At 61.9% G+C, this 22783-nt stretch overlaps 5 protein-coding genes across 6 annotated transcripts; all 5 read right to left on the reverse strand.

Moving 5' to 3' along the window:
• Positions 1-2312: 2312 nt before the first annotated feature.
• Positions 2313-3086, reverse strand: LOC149120675 (hemoglobin subunit theta-1-like). The gene is made up of 3 exons (XM_070064222.2): positions 2907-3086; positions 2618-2822; positions 2313-2522 (listed from the first exon to the last, which is right to left on the reverse strand). Exons 1-3 carry the CDS (start codon positions 2999-3001, stop codon positions 2394-2396), a joined length of 429 nt encoding a protein of 142 aa, XP_069920323.2. The 5' UTR covers positions 3002-3086; the 3' UTR covers positions 2313-2393.
• Positions 3087-5279: 2193 nt separating this feature from the next.
• HBA (alpha-hemoglobin) lies at positions 5280-5991 on the reverse strand. The gene is given in 3 exon segments (NM_001082389.2): positions 5280-5495; positions 5579-5783; positions 5861-5991. Coding segments are annotated over 3 exon segments (429 nt in total). The 5' UTR covers positions 5956-5991; the 3' UTR covers positions 5280-5366.
• Positions 5992-9409: 3418 nt separating this feature from the next.
• On the reverse strand, positions 9410-10517 carry LOC100357885 (hemoglobin subunit zeta). Its single transcript, XM_089320838.1, is given in 5 exon segments — positions 9410-9712; positions 9857-9909; positions 9912-10013; positions 10016-10059; positions 10340-10517. Coding segments are annotated over 5 exon segments (597 nt in total). The 5' UTR covers positions 10435-10517.
• Positions 10518-13298: 2781 nt separating this feature from the next.
• On the reverse strand, positions 13299-14240 carry HBZ0 (zeta globin). Of its 2 annotated transcripts, NM_001171415.1 has the most exons (3): positions 14146-14240; positions 13661-13865; positions 13388-13516 (listed from the first exon to the last, which is right to left on the reverse strand). In NM_001171415.1, the coding sequence occupies exons 1-3, from the start codon at positions 14238-14240 to the stop codon at positions 13388-13390; spliced, it is 429 nt and encodes a 142-aa protein (NP_001164886.1). The 2 variants fall into 2 exon arrangements, with proteins under 2 accessions (XP_089176768.1, NP_001164886.1); XM_089320642.1 differs by having other exon boundaries at positions 13299-13516; positions 13661-14168.
• Positions 14241-18629: 4389 nt separating this feature from the next.
• LOC138846943 (hemoglobin subunit zeta) lies at positions 18630-19609 on the reverse strand. The gene is made up of 3 exons (XM_070064224.2): positions 19441-19609; positions 18956-19160; positions 18630-18811 (listed from the first exon to the last, which is right to left on the reverse strand). Exons 1-3 carry the CDS (start codon positions 19533-19535, stop codon positions 18683-18685), a joined length of 429 nt encoding a protein of 142 aa, XP_069920325.1. The 5' UTR covers positions 19536-19609; the 3' UTR covers positions 18630-18682.
• Between the last annotated feature and the right edge of the window lie 3174 nt (positions 19610-22783).

The raw sequence follows: 22783 nt of genomic DNA on the forward strand, positions 1-22783 counted from the left end.
TCTGGGAACAGGATCTCAGTATGTGGGGGAGGGGCAGCTCTGCACAACAGGCTCAAGACCCCAGCCCCAGGACCCCTCTTCAGGGCTGGGTGCCATCTGCCTGGCGGCCCCGGCACAGTCTGGGATCCTCAGCCAGGAGCTGTCTTCCAGGATCTCCTCACTGTGTTAGTTGTTTCCAAGACTGGGAGCCCCAGTACCCTAGCTCCTTACTGGGGCCTGGGGAGACTCGGATTGGGGGAGGGGCCCCTGGACAGGGCTGGGAGGGGGAGCACGAGGCTGCATGGCACCGCCTTCAGCTTGCCCTCAACATGCCTTCAGGCCCGTGTGTGGCTAGGCTGTTAGGACTCAGGCTAAGGGTGGAGTAGTGGCGTAGCGGGGAAAGATGCTGCCTGTGGAGCCCAAGTCCCGTGTGGGCAGCAGTTCAGGCCCCGGGGGCTCCACTTCTGACCCAGCGCCCTGCTGATGCTCCTGGGACTGCAGTGGGAGACGCCTGGGTGCTTGGGCCCCTGCACCCACTGGGAGACGTGGAGGAAGTTCCCGGCTCCTGGCTCCCAGCTGCGGATCCACCCTGCTCCTGCTATCGCTGCCGTTAGTGGAGTGAAACATCAGATGGAAGATCTCACTCAGTCTCTGTCTCTCCCTGAAACTCTGCCTTTCAAATAAATCTTTAAAAATAATTTTTAAATTTATTGTTTCGGAGGTAAATGGAGAGCCCTCCTCCAGTAGTTAACTTCTCTCTGGGAGACAGGAGTTGAGTGCGGGTCTCCCATGTGGGGGGCAGGAACCCAACGACTTGAGCCGGCACTACATGCGCGAGAAGCCGGAGCGAGGAGCTCCCTAACAGCTGAGCTAAACACCTGCCCCACACTGCATGGGCGTCTTGGCAGACAAAGCACCGTCGTCAGCATTGTGGTCCTCTAGAAGTTGCGGTCTCGGTGCCCCGATGGGGCTCGCGGGTTAAGCACGTGTCAGTGTTGGTTTGAGGCCCAGCTGCTCAGTTCCCAACCCAGCGTCCCACTAACGCCCCTGGGGAGGCAGCAGCTGGGCCCCTGCCACGAATGCCGGAGGCTCCTGGCTTCAGCCTGGCCCAGTCCCAGCTGCTTACAAATGGATAAATCTTTAAAGAAGAAAAGTTCCAGAACGTGGTGAGCCAGGGCACCCAGCACTGCAAATACACTAAACCCCACCAAACTACACAAATATTTATGTGAAAGGGACGGACCTTCCATCTGGCTCACTGCCGGTGCCCGCAGTGGCGGTGGCCGGGCCAAGCCAACGCCAGGAGCCCAGACTGGAAATGCAGGGCTCCCACATGGGTGGCAGGGGCCCAGGTGCTTGAAGTGACTGTCACCCCCCAGAGTCCGCAGGAGCCAGGCATCAAGTCCTGGCACAGCCTGGGCATCTCGGCTGCTAGGCCCGACACCCACGCCGGCGGATCTTCCCCTGAGCTCGCTTCTCTCCTGGGAACACCTCGCAGGCGCCCCAGAAATCACAGTTTACAGACATCCTTGTCCCACGTAGCAGTGCCTGGCTCAAGTCCCAGCTCCTGTGCACTTCTGATCCAGGTGCCGGGGAGGGCAGATGCGGTCGGAGACCCGGATGGAGCTCCAGGTTCCTGGCCTCGGACATCGCAGGTCTGGGGAGTGAACCAGCGGTGGAAGACCTTCCCCCACCCCACCCCTCATCACTCTGCCTCTCAAATCAACCCTCTCAAAAGAATGCTGTGTGTCTCCATGTGGCTGCTTCTGCCGAGCGGTACTGCCGTGCAGGAGTGAGTTTGCCGAGTGTCACGTGGACCTCGAAGAAGTAGGGACAGAAGGTGGAGTTTCTGCAGTGGCCGTGACTGCACATCTGAGGCAAAATCCTGAGCGAGGGCAGCTCTGGCTTTCCAGGGAGGGGTGGGGTCCCGCCAGCCCCGTGGGCTGCAAGGCTGGTCCAGGGGTCCTGTCTCGCCACGGACCTCCGACGTCCAGGGCCCGGTTCCTGCGCTGGGCAGCAGGGGGCTCCCTTCCCCGATTGTACGCTGTGCGGCTGCCAGGGCCTAGGCCGGACTCCGCCCCGGGAGACAGAAGGGCCTCGGCCTGGGACCAGGCCTGTGCAGCTGGGTTTGAGCGGAGTCCAGGAGGACTAAGCGAGCAGTACTGCGAAGGGCCTGGACTGGGCATCAACAGCCCCCCGACCACCTCCCGCCTGCCACCCTCCTGGCCAAGGCCAAGGAATTGGAATTTGGGACCTGGTGCCCCAAACCCGCCAGCCCCTTGGTTTGCGGACCCGAGGCCATCCCCACACACGCATCCCCAGGGAGCACTCGGTTCAGGCTGCTGCCCCGGGGCTTTACTCCAACGCGACGGCGTCGCGGGGGGCGGGGCGTCCCACGACCTCCCACCCTCCATTCAGCGGTACTTGGAGGTCAGCGCCGAGATCACGTGGTGCAGGAATTTGTCCACCGAGGCGTGCATGGCGGGGCCGAAGTCTCCAGGGTAGTGCCGGGCGAGGGTCACCAGCAGACAGTGGCCCAGCAGCTGCAGGGAGGGGTCGTTCCCGCTCGCGGTCCATCGATTCTCCTCCCCCACCCCGCCTAGGGGAGCCCCCTCCCCGGCGAAGTCCCGGCGCTCACCCCGAAGTGGTGGGGGTCCACGCGCAGCGTGCGCACGTGCAGGTCGCTCAGAGCGGACAGGGCGCCGGGCAGGTCGTCCAGGTGGTCTGCGGCGAGGGTCAGCGCGTCGGCCACCTTGCGGCCGTGGGCTCTGACCTGGGCGGAGCCCGGGCTCAGGTCCATGTGGGAGAAGTAGATCTTGGTGCGCGGGAAGGCCTCCAAGGTTCTGCGGGAGGAGGGGGATGTGGTGCGTGTGGGGGCCCCGCGGGCGCGGGGCGCGGCGGGCCGGGGGCGCCCTCCCGGTGCGCACCTCTCCAGGGCCTCGGTCGCGTAGACGCCCACGTTGCTCCCCAGCTTCTTCCACAGGGCGCGCAGCAGCGCCCGCTCCGCCGCCGACAGCGCCATCCCGCAGCGGCGGGCAGCGGCGGGCAGCGGCGGGCAGCGGCGGGCGCGGCGGGCGCGGCGGGCGCGGCGGGCCGGGTCCCCGCGGGCCTCTGGGGGCGTGGCGCAGGCCCGTCCCGCCCCGCGGCGCCGCCGCGCGCACCCGGAGGCCCGCGCACGCACGCAGTCTCGGTCCGCCACTTTCGGGCTCGCTCTGAACCCCAGGCCTTTCAGCAAAACACACATTTGAAACATTCAGTGGAGACACATGTTATGCACACGCGCAGAGGGAGACCTGGACAGGACGCGGAACCCCGGCAGAGCGCGGGCGCTGCGCGAGATGGTGACAGCGACTCCCGGGCTGGGCCGCCGCGCGGTCGGTCGGGGTGGCTCGCAGCAGGAGTTCCGTTGCGGGCGGCCAACACCTGCACCTGCTGAGTGCCTAGCCGAGCCTTGCAGCTCCCACACTGAGCTGTCAAGCCAGCGCGTGCGACCCTCCCCACCTCTACTCCCAAACTGCCGGGGCAGTGCCTCCAGCCCCTCCTCCAGCCCACCAACCTCCTCTCTGTTTCCACGGATTTGCTTGTTGTGTGTGTGTGTGTGTGTGTGTTTAATAAATGGGATTATTCAACATGTGGACTTTTAAAAAAAGTCATAGATTTTTTAAATGCTTGCATTTATTTTTCTTGGACAGAAATCAATGTTACATTAATTTGAATATAGATTCATTATCCAATTATGAAACAAGATGCACACAGACATTATAAGCTGAGTGTTGATGACTTAAGGCACTGAGGTTGTAATTGTAATTACAGAGACAGCCACACACACAAATTCCTAACCTACTAAATAGCAGCTGTATACCCATGACGCCAATTAGCTATACTTTCTACTTATGACACTTATCAGTGTCCACTCTGGGTTAAACCAAGCAGGACTGGCCTGCCGTGATTCCAGGCAAGTGAGCGCCTCTGCTTGCTGCAGAGGTGGCCCTGGACCCGAGAGGGCACGCGGGGGTCAGGGGAAGCCGGACACAGCCGGGGCCAGCAGAGGACTGGCGTCTGTGGTCCACCTAATGTGGGTGTGCCGCCTCCGGGCAGTGTGTCTCCCACTGCTGAGCCCTGGCACTTGTGGGGGCCACGTCCCTGAATGGAACTCCAGGAGACCCACAGAGCACATGGGGTCACGCCCTGCCAGCCGCACCCCCAAGTGGTCCCCTCACAGTGCCTCCACCCCTCCCACAGACCTGGGCACTGGAGCCCCCCCCCCCCGCCCTTCTGCTGACTGACCACAAAACCCAGGCGGGAGCAGAGGAAGCAAGCCAGCGGCTAAGAAGCCGAGTCTCCAGCCTGGTCATCGATGACCACTGCTCCCCAACCTGAGCTGCACGGAGCTGGGCGTCTGGTTGGAGAAGCGGGGTCTCCACCCCAGTGGGTGGGCTCCTGCGCCCGGCTGCTCCTCAGCAGGCAGTGTTGCAGGTTCAGCCGTGCCCCACCATTCCCGGCTACGGCGGTGCCCCACCATTCCCGGCTACGGCGGTGCCCCACCATTCCCGGCTACGGCGGTGCTCCACCATTCCTGGCTACGGTGGCACCACAGTCTGCCCATTCACCTGCTCAGGTGCACCTGTCCCGCCCCACCCTCACCTGTCTCCCTTCCTCTCAAGGAGCGAAGACGCCCCTTCCCACGGCTCCCACTGCCCCCGAGGTGCCCAAGGGGCTGCCACGGTGTCCTCCAAGGAGGAGCCCCAGACTGGGCGTGAGAGGACACTGGTGTTAGCCAGGGGCTGGATGGCACGGCAAACCTCCCTCTTCAGGAAGGAAGCCTGCCGCGGGCACTGTCCACCCCGGGCCCCCGCTGCCTCAAGGCAGGGGTGCCAGCCCCAGGGTGGCCACGTGGGCACTGGGCCTCACTGGCCCCAAGCGCGACCTAAGGGTCTTAGGAGTGAGCGTCCCCGGGTGCTGCTGGGATCTGCAGCCTGCACTCGACCTCCGGTTTTGTCTGCACCGTGGGTGGGTGGGTGGGTGGGTACGTTTGGGAGGCTGAGGGAGAGCCAGTGCCCCCCCGAGATCTGGGGGAGCCGGGGACCCAGGCTGGAGGCAGCCGAGTGGCACGAGTGTGTGCATGTGTGTGTGGGGGGTTCTTTCAGCAGCCCCTCGTGGACTTGCAAGCAGGAAGGAAGGAACCAGCCGGTTGCCCACTCCTGTCCCTTGCAGCTGCACAGGGGGCCTCGGCACGTGCACGGACGTGTCCCCAGGCCGGCCCTGCACCTCAGGTCACAGAGACTCCACGGACACTGTCGGCCACTCACTCAGACTTTATTCAAAGACCAGGGGTGGGCTGCGGGGATGGGGGGGGCGGAGGGCCAGGCCGGCTCCCAGGCTCCAGCTTAACGATATTTGGAGGTCAGCACGGTGCTCACGTTGGCCAGGAACTTGTCCAGGGAGGCGTGCACCGCAGGGGTGAATTCACTGGGGTGGTGGTTGGCCAGGGTCACCAGCAGGCAGTGGGACAGGAGCTGCAGAGAGAGGGGCGGACGTCGGTGGGTGTGGTCGGGGACCGCCGACCCCCGCGACGCTCCCAGCCGGGCTGCGGGCTCACCTTGAAATTCACCGGGTCCACCCGCAGCTTGTGCGCGTGCAGGTCGCTGAGAGTAGACAGGGCGCCGGGCAGGTCGTCCAGGTGGCCCACGGCCTTGGTCAGGGCTTCGGACACCTTCTTGCCGTGGGCTTTGATCTGCTCAGAGCCGTGGGTGAAGTCGAAGTGGGGGAAGTAGGTCTTGGTGGTGGGGAAGCCCAGGAACATCCTGCGGGGACAGGAGGCCGTGAGCGGGGCGCGGCGCCGGCGGGCTCGGGCGGGGCGGGGCGGGGCGGGGGTCCTCACCTCTCCACGGCCTCGGCGCCATACTCGCCACCGTGGCTGCCGATCTTTTCCCAGGCAGTCTTGATGTTGGTCTTGTCAGCGGGAGACAGCACCATGGTGGTTCCTTCTCAGTCGGACTGGACCAGAAGTGTGCGGAGCCCAGACTGCGCGGCGCTTTTAAGCCCGAGGTGCTGCGGGCACGCCCAGCGGGGCCCCGCTCATTGGCCGGCGCGGCCGGGGCGCGCGGCGGCCGGCCACCGCTGGGGGCGCCCTCGCGGCGTCTGCCCTGGACCCGGCCCCGCCGAGCCACGCTCCGCGAAGCAGAGTCCCTCCCGCGCTGGCCGCTCGGCCGGCCCCGCCGCGCGGGACCCAGCGACGGCCGCGGGAAGGGACAAACACCGCGGCGCAAAATGGGCGCAGCCGGGGCTCCCGCTCCGCGCCCAGCCTGCGCCTGTAGGGGCCTCTTCCCCGCCCGCTGCACCCACGGGGCGTGCGGAGCTGTGCGGACCACGGGGCTGTCGAGGACTCGGTGCCCGCCGGCACAGCCCCCTTGCTGGCTGGGAGGACTCCCACGTGTGGCATTCCGGAGGCCTGGAATGCTGGCGTCCCCTATGGGCACCGGTTCACGTCCCCTTGCTTGGGGAGTGAGTTGAAGGGGTGTCCTCCGGCCGGTCGTCCCCCTCACCCCAACCCCGACCCCCACCCGGCTCAGGACCCCGACTCAAGACCCCGTGTCCAGGAGGCCGAGCTGTGCAGGCCCGCCTGAGCCCTGCTCTCCTCACCCCTTCTCACACCTGCCCTGGTCCTGGTCCTGCCCCAACCCTGCGCTCCCCGGAGTCTGGGGGCTGAGGCCCCTCCAGGCCTGTGGGAGCCCTTTCCTTCCCCGCCTGCCGCAAGTCCCTGAGTGCCTTGAGCCCTTCCCAGGCCGATGCTTCCCGTGCAGGAAGAGCTGTCCCGCAAAAAGGTGGAGCAAATGACTTCTGGGAACAACTGAGCACGCATTGTGACAGCACTGTGCAGAGCCGCCTGGAAGGAGTGTGGAGTGGGCACAGTGGAGGGGAGCGCGGGGCAGCAGCCGCAGAGGGCCCAGGCTCCCCGAGCACAGACCCAGTGGTGAGCCCGGCAACCCGGCCTGGGCCCTGTGCTGGGCTGTGGGACAGGGCAGAAGGCCTTTCCCTCCCCACTTAGAGTAGCACAAAAAACCAGCGGGGGGGGGGGGGGAGGCCCTGTGGCCCGGCGGGTAAAGCTGCCGCCTGCAGTACTAGCATCCCATATGGGCGCCAGTTCAAGTCCCTGCTGGTCCTCTTCCAACCAGCTCTCTGCCATGGCCTGAAAGCAGCAGAAGGTGCCCCAAGTCCTTGGGCCTCTGACCCACATGGGAGACCTGGAAGAAACTCCGGGCTCCTGGGTTCCTGTTGGCCTTGCTCTGGCCGTTGTGGCGATTTGGGGAATGAACAGGCACACAGAAGGCCTCCCTCACTCTCTCCCTTTCTCTTTCTGCTTCTGGAACTCCACCTTTCAAATATTAAATAAATAAAATATTTTTAAAAATACTAAAAGCTAAAAACTGTGGAAGGCATGGTTGGATTGTAGTTTATTTCATTTGTTTATTTTTTAGAGAGATTTCATAACATTTATTAGAATCAAGAGATCCAGCCAGAGTGGATGGAGGGGGGCTTCCAAGAGAGGAAAAATCCTTCCTTTATGGATTTCAAAGGCAGAGGGAGAGAGAGCACTCCTGATCACTGCTTCATTTCCCAGGTTCCACAAGCTGGCCCAGCCAGGTCAAAACCAGGAGCCAGAACTCCAGCTGCTGTCTCAGGTAGCTGTCAGGAACCCACGTCCTTGAGTCATCACCTCCCTCCTTCCCAGGGTGCATGTGCAAGAAATGGATCCAACATGCAAGGAGCCAGGACCCAGACCAGGCACTCAGGGATGTGGGTGTGGCTTCTCACTGTGCCAGCACCCACCCCTGGTTATTTCTTCAGTGTTTTTGTATATTGAGTGAAGATGGATGGGGCTGTGCAGGGGGAGTTAGTGGTGGGGAGGGAGCTGCCAACGGTTCAGAAAAGGCCCCAAGACACCTTTCCCCCTGAGGAATCTGGGGCCTCCTCCCCTGCCCACCCTGCCCCACAGCTGCTGCAGAGGGGGTCAGTGTGTGCCGTGGAGTCCTCCAGCTCATCTCCCCCACCTCAGGGACACAGAGACTCCACTGACAGTCAAGCTTTATTCAAAGACCAGGGGTGGGGTGCAGAGTGGGGATGTGGGAGGGGACAGGGGGCAGGGGAACTCCCCGACCCCAGCTTACCCATATCTGCAGGTAACGTGGGGTCAGTTCTCTAAGCCCCTCCCTCACAGCTCTGGGAACAGGATCTCAGTATGTGGGGGAGGGGCAGCTCTGCACAACAGGCTCAAGACCCCAGCCCCAGGACCCCTCTTCAGGGCTGGGTGCCATCTGCCTGGCGGCCCCGGCACAGTCTGGGATCCTCAGCCAGGAGCTGTCTTCCAGGATCTCCTCACTGTGTTAGTTGTTTCCAAGACTGGGAGCCCCAGTACCCTAGCTCCTTACTGGGGCCTGGGGAGACTCGGATTGGGGGAGGGGCCCCTGGACAGGGCTGGGAGGGGGAGCACGAGGCTGCATGGCACCGCCTTCAGCTTGCCCTCAACATCCCTTCAGGCCCGTGTGTGGCTAGGCGGTTAGGACTCAGGCTAAGGGCGGAGTAGTGGCGTAGCGGGGAAAGATGCTGCCTGTGGAGCCCAAGTCCCGTGTGGGCAGCAGTTCAGGCCCCGGGGGCTCCACTTCTGACCCAGCGCCCTGCTGATGCTCCTGGGACTGCAGTGGGAGACGCCTGGGTGCTTGGGCCCCTGCACCCACGGGGAGGTCTGGAAGAAGCTCCTGGTGCCTGACTGGTCTGGCCCAGCCCTGGCCACTGTGGCCATTTGAGGAGCCATCCAGCAGATGGAAGATCTCTTGTTCTCTGTCTCTGCCTCTTTCTCTGTAACTCTGCCTTTCAAATAAATAAATCTCCTTTAAAAAACCCGTAATGTCTAGACTCTGTCACATCACGAGGTATATTAGCATGTTTAAAGTAAAAGACCCAGGAACGACACGGACCACAGGGAGTGCCTCGGGGTGAATGAAGCCAGGCCCCTGCTCCCGTTGTAGCTCCTGGGAGGAGCACCTGCAGGCAGCCGTGAGGCTCCGTGACAGCTCTTCCCTGCTCCTGAACTGAGTTCCTGCTCTGGCCTCGCTGAGGGTCTGTAACCCCGCAGGACCCACTGCACCGCTGTTCTGTCCCGCGTGCTTCTGGTGGCGGGAGATTTGGAGCGGGACTTGAGTGCGGGTGTGTGTGGGGGTGCTTATCACACATGCATGGCGCTGCAGCCCTGCACAACCTTATCAGACCAGGGACCAGCCTGTGCCTTCAGCCTTCGGGACTCAGAGTGCCTGTGCCGCTTGAACTCTCCGAGGGACCTGGGGATGCTCCCCGGGACAGAGGGAGCGGCTGGATCCCCAGTGCAGCCCCTAGGGTCGCAGGAGTCGGGATGCCGGGCTGGCATTGAAGGCCCTCACTGCAGACACCGACCCAGCCCTCTGAGAACAGGTTCTGCTACTTCCCCCCAGCACAAGGAATACAGGACACAGCTCATCCATTGGCATGACTTTATTGGGGAGTGGAGGGAGGGCCCGGGCAGTTCAGGACCACAGAGGGGTTGCCTGCTGTCCAGGGGTGTGGAGCGCTCCAAGCAGTACCTATTGGTCAGGACGTAGGTCACTTCCTCCAGGAACTTCTCCCAGCCAGTTTTGGTCTCGGCGGTGAAGTCCTGAGGCAGGTACCTGGCCAGGGTGACCTGCAGGCAGTGGGACAGGAGCTGCGTGGCAGGGGGTGGTCATGATCTGCTGGCGGCAACCACCCAGGGCCGCTCTGAATACCCCACCCACACCGAGCCCAATCCTTGCGCCCAGCCCTACCCTCAAGGCCATGTCCAACCCAGCAGACCACGCTCTGCACTCACCCTGAAGTTGACCGGGTCCACCTGCAGCACATTGGCGTGCAGTCTGCTCACATGGACAGCCCGCCATCCAAGTTGTCCATGTTCTTGACTGCGTCGTCCAGTGCAGTCACCACGTTGGCACCCGGAGTGCGCACCTGTGCCGAGCGGTGGCGAAGTTGAAGTGCTGGAAGTAGGTCTTGGTCTGCGGGAAGCTGAGGAAGAGCCTGGGGGCGGGCGCCCCACACCCAGCAGTCAGGAGAAGCCCACTTTCACGCAGTGTTTGCAAGGCAAAACCCAGCGTGCAGTCCACAGGGAGCGCACACGGGCATTTCAGACAGGGACTGCGGCCCAGCCCAGCCCCTGCTCCCCTGTTCCTGTCACTCAGTCCCCAGCTGCTGGTGGAGGCTGTGAGCAGGAAGACTGGCCACTGCGTCACCGTCCCTCCTCCTGACCTCTCCCCGTCCCTGGTCTGGACACTCAGGCTGCGACCCATGGGGCACCTACCTCTCCAGGGCCTCAGTGCCGATGGCCTCAGACTGGGAGAAGACCTTGTCCCAGAGGGACATGATGATGGTCCTCTTGCTCTTGGTCAGAGACATGGTGAGGCCGGGGCTGGGCTGCTGCACAGGGGCTGGAGGTGCTGAGCACTGGGTGTGGTGGTGCTCAGCCCGCAGGCTCCCTTATATACGGGGAGCAGAGTCCAGCCAGGCCCTGGCTCCTCTGGGAAGAGGGGAAGAGGAGTGCACAGCAGGGCTGCCATGTGTCTCTGACATCCTAGGATGCTGCCCTGTTCCCGCCCTGTCGGCATGAAGGGACGGGCCACGGCCTGCAATGTGCCACCGTGTCCCTCCGGGCTGTCCTGACGGGCGTGCCGTCGTGTGTCCCTGTGGCTCACCCTGTGCCTCTGCAAGCATGGACGCCTCCTTGTGTGTGCTCATTTGCTCTGTTCTATTGTTTCTGGTGAATATTTGTACAAGTGTTTTGCTGAAATTATTTTATTCATTTAGTGAAAGACTTCCAAGAGAGAGGCAGAGACAGAAGAGAGAGCTCCTCCATCTGCCGGCCCACAGCTCTGCTGCCACAAAGGCCTTAGCTGACCCAGGCTGAAGCCAGGAGCAGGGGCTCCACCCAGGTCTCCCAAACACTTGGGGCCACCTCCCCATGCCTTTCCCAGGCTGGTAGCATGGAGCTGGGTCAGAGGTGGAGCTGCCAGGGACTCCAGTTTGATGCCAGGTGCAGGCGGCTAAGCCACAGGGCCCTGCGCCATGACAGCAACCCCATGCTGTGCTCATTTGAAAATTTGATGTGGGGCTGGATCTGTTGCCCTGTGGGTAAAGCTGCCACCTGCAGCTGTGGCATCCCATAGGGGCACCAGTTCTGGTCCTTGCTGCTCTGCTCTGGTCCAGCTCTCTGCTAATGTGCCTGGGAAAGCAGTGGAAGACAGCCCAAGTGTTTGGAGCCCTCCTCCCATGTGGGAGACCCAGAAGAAGCTCCTGGCTCCTGGCTCCAAACAGGCCCAGCTCTGGCCATTGCAGCCTTTTGGGGAGTGAACCAGCAGGTGGAAGATCTCTGTCTCTCTGACTCTTCCTCTCTATTATTCTGCCTCTCAAATAAATCAGAAAAAAATTCCTCTTCATTTTTGTTTGGTTCTTAATGATTTATTTATGTACTGAATTGAAAGGCAGAGTGACACAAAGATAGGGAAGTCCTCGGATTGGTCTCCCATCTGCTACTTCACTCCCCATATGCTTTCACTGGGCTGAATTGGGCAAACCAGGAGGAACTCCATCCGGGTCGCACCTGGGTGGCAGGGCCCTAAGTGCAGGGGTCGTCACCCACTGCATCCCAGGGAGCTGAGGGAGGGAAGCAGCAGGGCTTCAACGGGCACTCTGGTACGACATGCAGGCCTCCCAAGGGTGCTTCATCAGGGCCACACAACGCCTGATCCTGTCTCTGTCTCTCTCTTCTCAAGATGTTTCTGTATTTGAAAGGCAGAGAGAAGAGAGTAAGGGAGGTAGCACTCCCACCCACTGGTTCATTTCCCAAAGAGCTGCAACAGCTCCAGCTGTGCTGGCCTAAGCCGGGAGCCAGTGTCTCCAGTGCCTGTCAGGAACCCAAGTCCTTGAGTCATCACCTCCCTCCTTCCCAGGGTGCACTGTGCAAGAAATGGATCTGACGCACATGGAGCCAGGACCCAGACCAGGCACTCAGGGATGTGGGTGTGACTTCTCACTGTGCCAACACCCACCCCTGGTTATTTCTTTGTTTCTTTCTTTCTTTTTTTTTCTTTTTTGGACGGGCAGAGTTCGTGAGAGAGAGAGAGAGAGAAAGGTCTTCCATTTCTGTTGGTTCACCCCCAAGTGGCCGCTACGGCCGGTGTGCTGCGCTGATCCGAAGCCAACAGTCAGATGCCTCCTGCAGGCCTCCCATGTGGGTGCAGGGCCCCAGGACCTGGGCCATTCTCCACTGCACTCCTGGGCCACAGCAGAGAGCTGGGATGGAAGAGGGGCACCCGGGACAGAATCCAACGCCCCGGCCGGGACTAGAACCCGGGGTGCCAGCACTGCAGGCAGAGGATAGCCTAGTGAGCCGCAGCGCGGGCCCCTGGTTATCTCTTCAGTGTTTTTGTATATTGAGTGAAGATGGATGGGGCTGTGCAGGGGGAGTTGGTGGTGGGGAGGGAGCTGCCAACGGCTCAGCCGAGGCCATGGCAGAGAAAGCGGTGCCAGGGCCTGACACTGCCCAGAGTGCTACGAGGGCTGGTGCCCAGGCTTGTGCTGGGGTTGGGCCAGGCTGGACGCCCGATGGCGCTCCCAGGGCATTCAGCCAGGAGGGTGTGCGAGAGCTGCTGGAGTCTGGGCTGTCTGCACTAGGACAGGGGCCAGTTCCAGGGGTGCCAGCCGTGGACGAGGGAGATGCCAGAGGCCTGGGCACACAGTGAGCTCCTGGCCAGCCTGCAGGACTCAGGAAGCAGGGCACCAGGGGCCTGCCCAGGGCCTGGCTCTGGGGCTGTGCAACAGAGGAGGGGAGGTGAGCCCCCGACACGAACTCTCCAACCCGGGGCCCTGGTTCCAGGGGATGGGTGTCAGTGAGAGAGGATTTCTGGTGGCTGCCTCTGTGTAGGACAGCCTGCTTCCGTTTGGTGGGTGTGATGTAGTTGGCCATATTTCAAAGGAGGGTGCTGGCCCCAGGACACCTTTCCCCCTGAGGAAGTCTGGGGCCTCCTCCCCTGCCCACCCTGCCCCACAGCTGCTCCAGAGCTGCTCCCACTCTCCAAGGTCTCGGGGATGCCCCTGGGACGGCGGGAGCAGCTGGAACCCAGTTCAGACACTGGGGTCACGGGTGACAGGGTGCCAGGCTCCTGACTCAGTGCATGGAAGGCTCACTGGGGACACCCACCCAGCCCCCAGGGCACAGTTTCTGCCCCCTTCCCCCCAGCACAAGGAATACAGGACACAGCGCGTCCGTCCACATGAGTTTATTGGGGAGTGGAGGGAGGGCCCGGGGGGTTCAGAGGTACGGGGCGGGGGTGTCCAGGGGTGCGGAGCGCTCTCAGCGGTACTTCTCAGTCAGGATGGCGGACACTTGGCACAGGAACTTGTCCCAGGCGGCGTGGGACTCGGCGGTGAAGTCCGCGGGCAGGTGCACGGCCAGGGTGACCAGCAGGCAGTGGGACAGGAGCTGTGCGGCAGGGGGCGGTCAGGGACAGGCAGGGGTGGCCGCCGTGGGCCGCTCCGGACCCCAACTCCTACCCCAGGCAGGACCTCGCGCCCAGCCCTGCCCACCCGGCCCCGTCCCACCCAGTCGCCCGCGCTCTGCACTCACCCTGAAGTTGACCGGGTCCACACGCAACACGTAGGCGTGCAGCTCGCTCAGCTTGGACAGCCCGCCGGCCAAGTTGTCGATGTTCTTGACCGCGTCGCCCAGCGCGGCCGCCACCTTGGCGCCGTGAGCGCGCAGCTGCGCAGAGCCCGCGTGCAGGTCGAAGTGCGGGAAGTAGGTCTTGGTCTGCGGGAAGCTGAGGAAGAGCCTGGGGGCGGGCGCCCCACACCCAGCAGTCAGGAGAAGCCCACTTTCACGCAGTGTTTGCAAGGCAAAACCCAGCGTGCAGTCCACAGGGAGCGCACACGGGCATTTCAGACAGGGACTGCGGCCCAGCCCAGCCCCTGCTCCCCTGTTCCTGTCACTCAGTCCCCAGCTGCTGGTGGAGGCCGTGAGCAGGAAGACTGGCCACTGCGTCACCGTCCCTCCTCCTGACCTCTCCCCGTCCCTGGTCTGGACACTCAGGCTGCGACCCATGGGGCACCTACCTCTCCAGGGCCTCAGTGCCGATGGCCTCAGACTGGGAGGAGACCTTGTCCCAGAGGGACATGATGATGGTCCTCTCGCTCTTGGTCAGAGACATGGTGAGGCCGGGGCTGGGCTGCTGCACAGGGGCTGGAGGTGCTGAGCACTGGGTGTGGTGGTGCTCAGCCCGCAGGCTCCCTTATATACGGGGAGCAGAGTCCAGCCAGGCCCTGGCTCTTCTGGGAAGAGGGGAAGAGGGGAAGGGGCGGTGGGGGTGGGGTCTCTTATCTGGAGCAATGACAGAGGGAGGTCAGGGCCTGGTGGGGGAGGCGGGTGAGGGGCTACCACTCTTGCTGGGCCTTCCAGGGGCGTTGGCCGCAGTCTCTCCACTGGGTCCAGGGGAGATAGGGGCCCTGCCGTCCCAGGGGTCATCCCGGCATGGCCGTGCTGCGCTGTCCTCATCCTCCCAGAGTCACAAAATGGGGACAACCAGAGCAGCAGGGGCCGCTGCCCGCCCTCGGGCCACCCCACCCAGGCACTGGTCAGGCCGACCCACGGGTGTCTGTGACCCTGAGTTCCCTCCAGGAACACGGCTCTCCCTGGGGCGCTGAGCGGAGCCCTCTGTGCCCTGAGCTTGGGAGGAGCCGGCAGGCTGATGGGAGATCAGCCACCTGAGGTCACGTGCTGCTGCTGGGGACCCCAGTGTTGCCCTGGGCGGGGCCGCTGCAGCACGGGCACCTGCCTTCTATGTCTTAGAGATCCTTTGTGTACTTGCCAGGCAGACGAGGGCCTGCACGGCAGGAGCTGGGCCAGGGCTGAGGCCAGGAGCCAGGAAGTGCATCCAGGTCTCCCGCGGGAGTGGCAGAATCCAGGTAGTGCAGCTGTCAGTGCTGCCTCCCGGGGCCACACCAGCAGGAGTGGAGGTGGGCCCTGACCCGGCTCTCCCAGCAGTGAGGCCGATAGCCTCCCCACACGACGAGATAGAAGAAAAATCCCAGCACAAGATAGTCACCTCTGTCGCTTTAGGCTTGTCTGGGCTGTAACCAGCAGCTGCCACACACAGCCAGCTCCATCACCCGCACACTCCTCAGCCACGCTCTGGCTGCCCTCCTCCCCTCCCAACCTCTGGAAACCACTACAAGTTTGTGTTTTGCAAGAATGTCCTGTATGGGCCAGCACCGTGCACAGTGGGTTAAGCCACTGTGTGTGACACAGGCATTCCATGTGGGCAGCGGTTGGAGGGTGGGCTGCTCTTCTTCCAGTCCAGCCCGCTCCTAATGTGCCTGGGAAAGCAGCAGAAGATGGCCCCAGAGCCTGGGTGCCTGCCACCTCCGTGCCACACAGGATGGTGTCCAGGCTCCTGGCTCCAGCCTGGCCCAGTCCCAGCCTTCGAAGCCGTTTGTGGAGTGAATAGTGGATGGAAGATCTCTCTCTGTCCCTCTCTCTCTGTCCCTCTCTTTCTCTGTCCCTCTCTCTCTCTCTCCCTCTCTCTCTCTCCCTCTCTCTCTTTCTCTCTCCATGTCTCTGTCTCTACAACTCAGCTTTTCCAATAAGTAAATCCCAAAAGGAACGTCGTGTCCATGGAGTCATCGGTGCAGTCTGTGCAGATGCCTCCTTCCCCTTCATCCGGGCGGGGCTGGGCGGCAGCACTCGACTCCTCTCTGGGGCAAGGCCGGACGTGGTCCGTGCACGCCTGGAGGACATTTGGGTTGCTATGGCCCAGACAGCCACTGTGAACATTCACGGGGTGGGCTCCGTGGGAACACAGGCTTCCTTCTGTGCAGGGTTCCCAGCAGGGTAGACACGTGTGTCTCTGATATCCTCGGAAGCTGCCCTGTTCCCGCCCTGTCAGCATGAAGGGACGGGCCACGGCCTGCAATGTGCCACCGTGTCCCTCCAGGCTGTCCTGACGGGCGTGCCGTCGTGTGTCCCTGTGGCTCACCCTGTGCCTCTGCTAGCATGGACGCCTCCTTGTGTGTGCTCATTTGCTCTGCTCTATTGTTTCTGGTGAATATTTGTACAAGTGTTTTGCTGAAATTATTTTATTCATTTAGTGAAAGACTTCCAAGAGAGAGGCAGAGACAGAAGAGAGAGCTCCTCCATCTGCCGGCCCACAGCTCTGCTGCCACAAAGGCCTTAGCTGACCCAGGCTGAAGCCAGGAGCAGGGGCTCCACCCAGGTCTCCCAAACACTTGGGGCCACCTCCCCATGCCTTTCCCAGGCTGGTAGCATGGAGCTGGGTCAGAGGTGGAGCTGCCAGGGACTCCAGTTTGATGCCAGGTGCAGGCGGCTAAGCCACAGGGCCCTGTGCCATGACAGCAACCCCATGCTGTGCTCATTTGAAAATTTGATGTGGGGCTGGATCTGTTGCCCTGTGGGTAAAGCTGCCACCTGCAGCTGTGGCATCCCATAGGGGCACCAGTTCTGGTCCTTGCTGCTCTGCTCTGGTCCAGCTCTCTGCTAATGTGCCTGGGAAAGCAGTGGAAGACAGCCCAAGTGTTTGGAGCCCTCCTCCCATGTGGGAGACCCAGAAGAAGCTCCTGGCTCCTGGCTCCAAACAGGCCCAGCTCTGGCCATTGCAGCCTTTTGGGGAGTGAACCAGCAGGTGGAAGATCTCTGTCTCTCTGACTCTTCCTCTCTATTATTCTGCCTCTCAAATAAATCAGAAAAAAATTCCTCTTCATTTTTGTTTGGTTCTTAATGATTTATTTATGTACTGAATTGAAAGGCAGAGTGACACAAAGATAGGGAAGTCCTCGGATTGGTCTCCCATCTGCTACTTCACTCCCCATATGCTTTCACTGGGCTGAATTGGGCAAACCAGGAGGAACTCCATCCGGGTCGCACCTGGGTGGCAGGGCCCTAAGTGCAGGGGTCGTCACCCACTGCATCCCAGGGAGCTGAGGGAGGGAAGCAGCAGGGCTTCAACGGGCACTCTGGTACGACATGCAGGCCTCCCAAGGGCGCTTCATCAGGGGCCACACAAGCCTGATCCTGTCTCTGTCTCTCTCTTCTCAAGATGTTTCTGTATTTGAAAGGCAGAGAGAAGAGAGTAAGGGAGGTAGCACTCCCACCCACTGGTTCATTTCCCAAAGAGCTGCAACAGCTCCAGCTGTGCTGGCCTAAGCCGGGAGCCAGTGTCTCCAGTGCCTGTCAGGAACCCAAGTCCTTGAGTCATCACCTCCCTCCTTCCCAGGGTGCACTGTGCAAGAAATGGATCTGACGCACATGGAGCCAGGACCAAGAACCCAGGCACTCAGGGATGTGGGTGTGACTTCTCACTGTGCCAACACCCACCCCTGGTTATTTCTTTGTTTCTTTCTTTCTTTTTTTTTTTTTTCTTTTTTTTTCTTTTTTGGACGGGCAGAGTTCATGAGAGAGAGAGAGAGAAAGGTCTTCCATTTCTGTTGGTTCACCCCCAAGTGGCCGCTACGGCCGGTGTGCTGCGCTGATCCGAAGCCAACAGTCAGATGCCTCCTGCAGGCCTCCCATGTGGGTGCAGGGCCCCAGGACCTGGGCCATTCTCCACTGCACTCCTGGGCCACAGCAGAGAGCTGGGATGGAAGAGGGGCACCCGGGACAGAATCCAACGCCCTGCAAGCAGAGGATTAGCCTAGTGAGCCGCAGCGCGGGCCCCTGGTTATTTCTTCAATGTTTTTCTATATTGAGTGAAGATGGATGGGGCTGTGCAGGGGGAGTTGGTGGTGGGAAGGGAGCTGCCAACGGCTCAGCCGGGGCCATGGCAGAGAACAGTGCCAGGGCCTGACACTGCCCAGAGTGCTACGAGGGCTGGTGCCCAGGCTTGTGCTGGGGTTGGGCCAGGCTGGACGCCCGATGGTGCTCCCATGGCATTCAGCCAGGAGTCTGGGCGTCTGCACTAGGACAGGGGCCAGTTCCAGGGGTGCCAGCCGTGGACGAGGGAGATGCCAGAGGCCTGGGCACACAGCAAGCTCCTGGCCAGCCTGCAGGACTCAGGAAGCAGGGCACCAGGGGCCTGCCCAGGGCCTGGCTGTGGGGCTGTGCAACAGAGGAGGAGAGGTGAGCCCCCGACACGAACTCTCCAACCCGGGGCCCTGGTTCCAGGGGATGGGTGTCAGTGAGAGAGGATTTCTGGTGGCTGCCTCTGTGTAGGACAGCCTGCTTCCGTTTGGTGGGTGTGATGTAGTTGGCCATATTTCAAAGGAGGGTGCTGGCCCCAGGACACCTTTCCCCCTGAGGAAGTCTGGGGCCTCCTCCCCTGCCCACCCTGCCCCACAGCTGCTCCAGAGCTGCTCCCACTCTCCAAGGTCTCGGGGATGCCCCTGGGACGGCGGGAGCAGCTGGAACCCAGTTCAGACACTGGGGTCACGGGTGACAGGGTGCCAGGCTCCTGACTCAGTGCATGGAAGGCTCACTGGGGACACCCACCCAGCCCCCAGGGCACAGCTTCTGCCCCTTTTCCCCCAGCACAAGGAATACAGGACACAGCGCGTCCGTCCACATGAGTTTATTGGGGAGTGGAGGGAGGGCCCGGGGGGTTCAGAGGTATGGGGCGGGGGTGTCCAGGGGTGCGGAGCGCTCTCAGCGGTACTTCTCAGTCAGGATGGCGGACACTTGGCACAGGAACTTGTCCCAGGCGGCGTGGGTCTCGGCAGTGAAGTCCGCGGGCAGGTGCACGGCCAGGGTGACCAGCAGGCAGTGGGACAGGAGCTGTGCGGCAGGGGGCGGTCAGGGACAGGCAGGGGTGGCCGCCGTGGGCCGCTCCGGACCCCAACTCCTACCCCAGGCAGGACCTCGCGCCCAGCCCTGCCCACCCGGCCCCGTCCCACCCAGTCGCCCGCGCTCTGCACTCACCCTGAAGTTGACCGGGTCCACACGCAACACGTAGGCGTGCAGCTCGCTCAGCTTGGACAGCGCGCAGGCCAAGTTGTCGATGTTCTTGACTGCGTCACCCAGCGCGGCCGCCACCTTGGCGCCGTGAGTGCGCAGCTGCGCAGAGCCCGCGTGCAGGTCGAAGTGCGGGAAGTAGGTCTTGGTCTGCGGGAAGCTGAGGAAGAGCCTGGGGGCGGGCGCCCCACACCCAGCAGTCAGGAGAAGCCCACTTTCACGCAGTGTTTGCAAGGCAAAACCCAGCGTGCAGTCCACAGGGAGCGCACACGGGCATTTCAGACAGGGACTGCGGCCCAGCCCAGCCCCTGCTCCCCTGTTCCTGTCACTCAGTCCCCAGCTGCTGGTGGAGGCCGTGAGCAGGAAGACTGGCCACTGCGTCACCGTCCCTCCTCCTGACCTCTCCCCGTCCCTGGTCTGGACACTCAGGCTGCGACCCATGGGGCACCTACCTCTCCAGGGCCTCAGTGCCGATGGCCTCAGACTGGGAGGAGACCTTGTCCCAGAGGGACATGATGATGGTCCTCTCGCTCTTGGTCAGAGACATGGTGAGGCCGGGGCTGGGCTGCTGCACAGGGGCTGGAGGTGCTGAGCACTGGGTGTGGTGGTGCTCAGCCCGCAGGCTCCCTTATATACGGGGAGCAGAGTCCAGCCAGGCCCTGGCTCTTCTGGGAAGAGGGGAAGAGGGGAAGGGGCGGTGGGGGTGGGGTCTCTTATCTGGAGCAATGACAGAGGGAGGTCAGGGCCTGGTGGGGGAGGCGGGTGAGGGGCTACCACTCTTGCTGGGCCTTCCAGGGGCGTTGGCCGCAGTCTCTCCACTGGGTCCAGGGGAGATAGGGGCCCTGCCGTCCCAGGGGTCATCCCGGCATGGCCGTGCTGCGCTGTCCTCATCCTCCCAGAGTCACAAAATGGGGACAACCAGAGCAGCAGGGGCCGCTGCCCGCCCTCGGGCCACCCCACCCAGGCACTGGTCAGGCCGACCCACGGGTGTCTGTGACCCTGAGTTCCCTCCAGGAACACGGCTCTCCCTGGGGCGCTGAGCGGAGCCCTCTGTGCCCTGAGCTTGGGAGGAGCCGGCAGGCTGATGGGAGATCAGCCACCTGAGGTCACGTGCTGCTGCTGGGGACCCCAGTGTTGCCCTGGGCGGGGCCGCTGCAGCACGGGCACCTGCCTTCTATGTCTTAGAGATCCTTTGTGTACTTGCCAGGCAGACGAGGGCCTGCACGGCAGGAGCTGGGCCAGGGCTGAGGCCAGGAGCCAGGAAGTGCATCCAGGTCTCCCGCGGGAGTGGCAGAATCCAGGTAGTGCAGCTGTCAGTGCTGCCTCCCGGGGCCACACCAGCAGGAGTGGAGGTGGGCCCTGACCCGGCTCTCCCAGCAGTGAGGCCGATAGCCTCCCCACACGACGAGATAGAAGAAAAATCCCAGCACAAGATAGTCACCTCCGTCGCTTTAGGCTTGTCTGAGCTGTAACCAGCAGCTGCCACACACAGCCAGCTCCATCACCCGCACACTCCTCAGCCACGCTCTGGCTGCCCTCCTCCCCTCCCAACCTCTGGAAACCACTACAAGTTTGTGTTTTGCAAGAATGCCCTATATGGGCCAGCACCGTGCACAGTGGGTTAAGCCACTGTGTGTGACACAGGCATTCCATGTGGGCAGCGGTTGGAGGGTGGGCTGCTCTTCTTCCAGTCCAGCCCGCTCCTAATGTGCCTGGGAAAGCAGCAGAAGATGGCCCCAGAGCCTGGGTGCCTGCCACCTCCGTGCCACACAGGATGGAATCCAGGCTCCTGGCTTCAGCCTGGCCCAGTCCCAGCCTTCAAAGCCGTTTGTGGAGTGAATAGTGGATGGAAGATCTCTCTCTGTCCCTCTCTCTCTGTCCCTCTCTTTCTCTGTCGTCTCTCTCTCTCTCCCTCTCTCTCTCTCCCTCTCTCTCTTTCTCTCTCCATGTCTCTGTCTCTACAACTCAGCTTTTCCAATAAGTAAATCCCAAAAGGAACGTCGTGTCCATGGAGTCATCGGTGCAGTCTGTGCAGATGCCTCCTTCCCCTTCATCCGGGCGGGGCTGGGCGGCAGCACTCGACTCCTCTCTGGGGCAAGGCTGGACGTGGTCTGTGCACGCCTTGAGGACATTTGGGTTGCTAAGGCCCAGACAGCCGCTGTGAACATTCACGGGGTGGGCTCCGTGGGAACACAGGCTTCCTTCTGTGCAGGGTTCCCAGCCGGGTAGACACGTGTGTCTCTGACATCCTAGGAACCTGCCTGGTTTCCCTCCCTGTTGCAGCCTGCACTCAACCCTCACAGCTGCTGTCCCGCATCATGGTTCTGTGTTTTATTATAAGGGGATGGAGGCTCCAAGAGGTGAGGAGGGAAGCACCCTGCCATTTTGGACAGATGGCTGGTGGTCCTGCCTGTCTCTGGGCTTTCCCCTGTGTTGTGTGGACCCCAGCTGTGCAGCTGGTCCGGTTCTGGGGCTGCTGGTCTCTGGATGGAATTCCAAGCTCCAAGTCCATGCTGAGCCTGGGTAGCAGGGCTTAGCCCCGTGGGGCACCTGTTCACTCATTCACCTCCTGGGATGTGCACCCTGGGGACTCAGTTTTGCCAATTTTAGGCTTGGTGGTGGGAGCTGGTCTCACTTCCACCTGAGGTCAGGATCTGCTGCCACAGGAGCTGGAGACGTGGCAGCATGAACTTTTTAAGATGATTCTTGTTATTGAGGTGAGTGGCTCTTCCCTTGTGGGACAGGAACCCCGCAGCCCAGAGGGTGGAGGTGGCTAGGCGGGGGCCAAAAGCATCTTGAGCCCCACCCAGCCCTTGGCCCAGATGGTGGGGTAGATAAGGCCCAGCGTCCAAGTGGGCCTCCTACCCAACCCATGGAGACCCAGGCGGGGAGGAAGGGTAGAGTTTCAAGGTCAAAAAATCCACTGTGTTCAAATAAACAGATTTCAAAACATAGTTTCTCACACTTAAAATGAGGCGGTCCTAGCAGAGAAAGCTGGACATGGCGGGGAGGATGCGGTCTGCACTCCTGTAATTAGCAGAGTCGGCCCTGGTTTCCTCACTCAGAGACCCCCTGAGAGCTGAGGGACAACTTTGTGGACACCGTCCACTCTGAGCGCTGCCTGGTGGGAACCTTCAGCTCAGGAGGGGCCTGCTGACCTCGCCCAGCACTTGACGGTGAGCTCCGATTCCTGAAGCTGCCCTGGGAGGCTGGCAGACATGGCACTGAGGTCCTGCCCATGACAGTGACATGGGACTCATACCCCCGGCTCTGGCAGCCTGCGGAGGGACACGCTCCGGGCCGGTGGGCTGGAGTCCCCCGTGCTCTTCACTGTGCTACATGCCCCCGACACGCTCATTTCTGTTCCAGAGAAAGAAACTCTCATGAATGGTGCTGGAGAAACTGGACGTTCATGTGCAGGAGAAACGAAACTCAACCCTCCTCCCGCGTCTCACCATTTACAAAAATTAACTCAACGTGGACCAGAACCTGAGTGTGAGGCCCCACATTATAAAGCTAGTAGAAGAAAACACAGGGGAAATACTCCAAGACGTCAGAAGAGGAAATGACTTCTGGATAAGGAAGACCCCGAGAGGGGCCAGCACTGTGGGAGAGTAGACTAAGCCACCACTGCAGTGGCTGGGCGCTGGTTTGCTGCACTTCCAACGCAGCTCCCTGCTGATGGCCGGGGAAGGCAGCAGAAGATGGCTCGAGTGTTTGGGTCCCTGTCACCCACATGGGAGGCCCAAATGGAGTTCCAAGCCCCTGGCTCCAGCTTGGCCCAGCCCGGGCTGT

This window comes from Oryctolagus cuniculus, chromosome 19, assembly GCF_051225735.1.
Source record: "Oryctolagus cuniculus isolate XC-2025 breed Fujian yellow rabbit chromosome 19, ASM5122573v1, whole genome shotgun sequence".
Classification (NCBI taxonomy): Eukaryota; Metazoa; Chordata; class Mammalia; order Lagomorpha; family Leporidae; genus Oryctolagus; species Oryctolagus cuniculus.

Excerpts from the sequence above, each read along its gene's own strand:
- LOC149120675 (XM_070064222.2), bottom strand. The coding sequence starts at position 3,001 with ATGGCGCTGTCGGCGGCGGAGCGGGCGCTGCTGCGCGCCCTGTGGAAG. Across the intron at positions 2,823-2,906 it reads GCGACCGAGGCCCTGGAGAG|AACCTTGGAGGCCTTCCCGC; the intron begins GTGCGCACCGGG and ends CTCCTCCCGCAG. Across the intron at positions 2,523-2,617 it reads TGGACCCCCACCACTTCGGG|CTGCTGGGCCACTGTCTGCT; the intron begins GTGAGCGCCGGG and ends CCCTCCCTGCAG.
- HBZ0 (XM_089320642.1), bottom strand. The coding sequence starts at position 14,134 with ATGGGTCGCAGCCTGAGTGTCCAGACCAGGGACGGGGAGAGGTCAGGA. Across the intron at positions 13,517-13,660 it reads TGGACCCGGTCAACTTCAGG|CTCCTGTCCCACTGCCTGCT; the intron begins GTGAGTGCAGAG and ends CCTGCCGCACAG.
- LOC138846943 (XM_070064224.2), bottom strand. The coding sequence starts at position 19,535 with ATGTCTCTGACCAAGAGCGAGAGGACCATCATCATGTCCCTCTGGGAC. Across the intron at positions 19,161-19,440 it reads GGCACTGAGGCCCTGGAGAG|GCTCTTCCTCAGCTTCCCGC; the intron begins GTAGGTGCCCCA and ends GCCCGCCCCCAG. Across the intron at positions 18,812-18,955 it reads TGGACCCGGTCAACTTCAGG|CTCCTGTCCCACTGCCTGCT; the intron begins GTGAGTGCAGAG and ends CCTGCCGCACAG.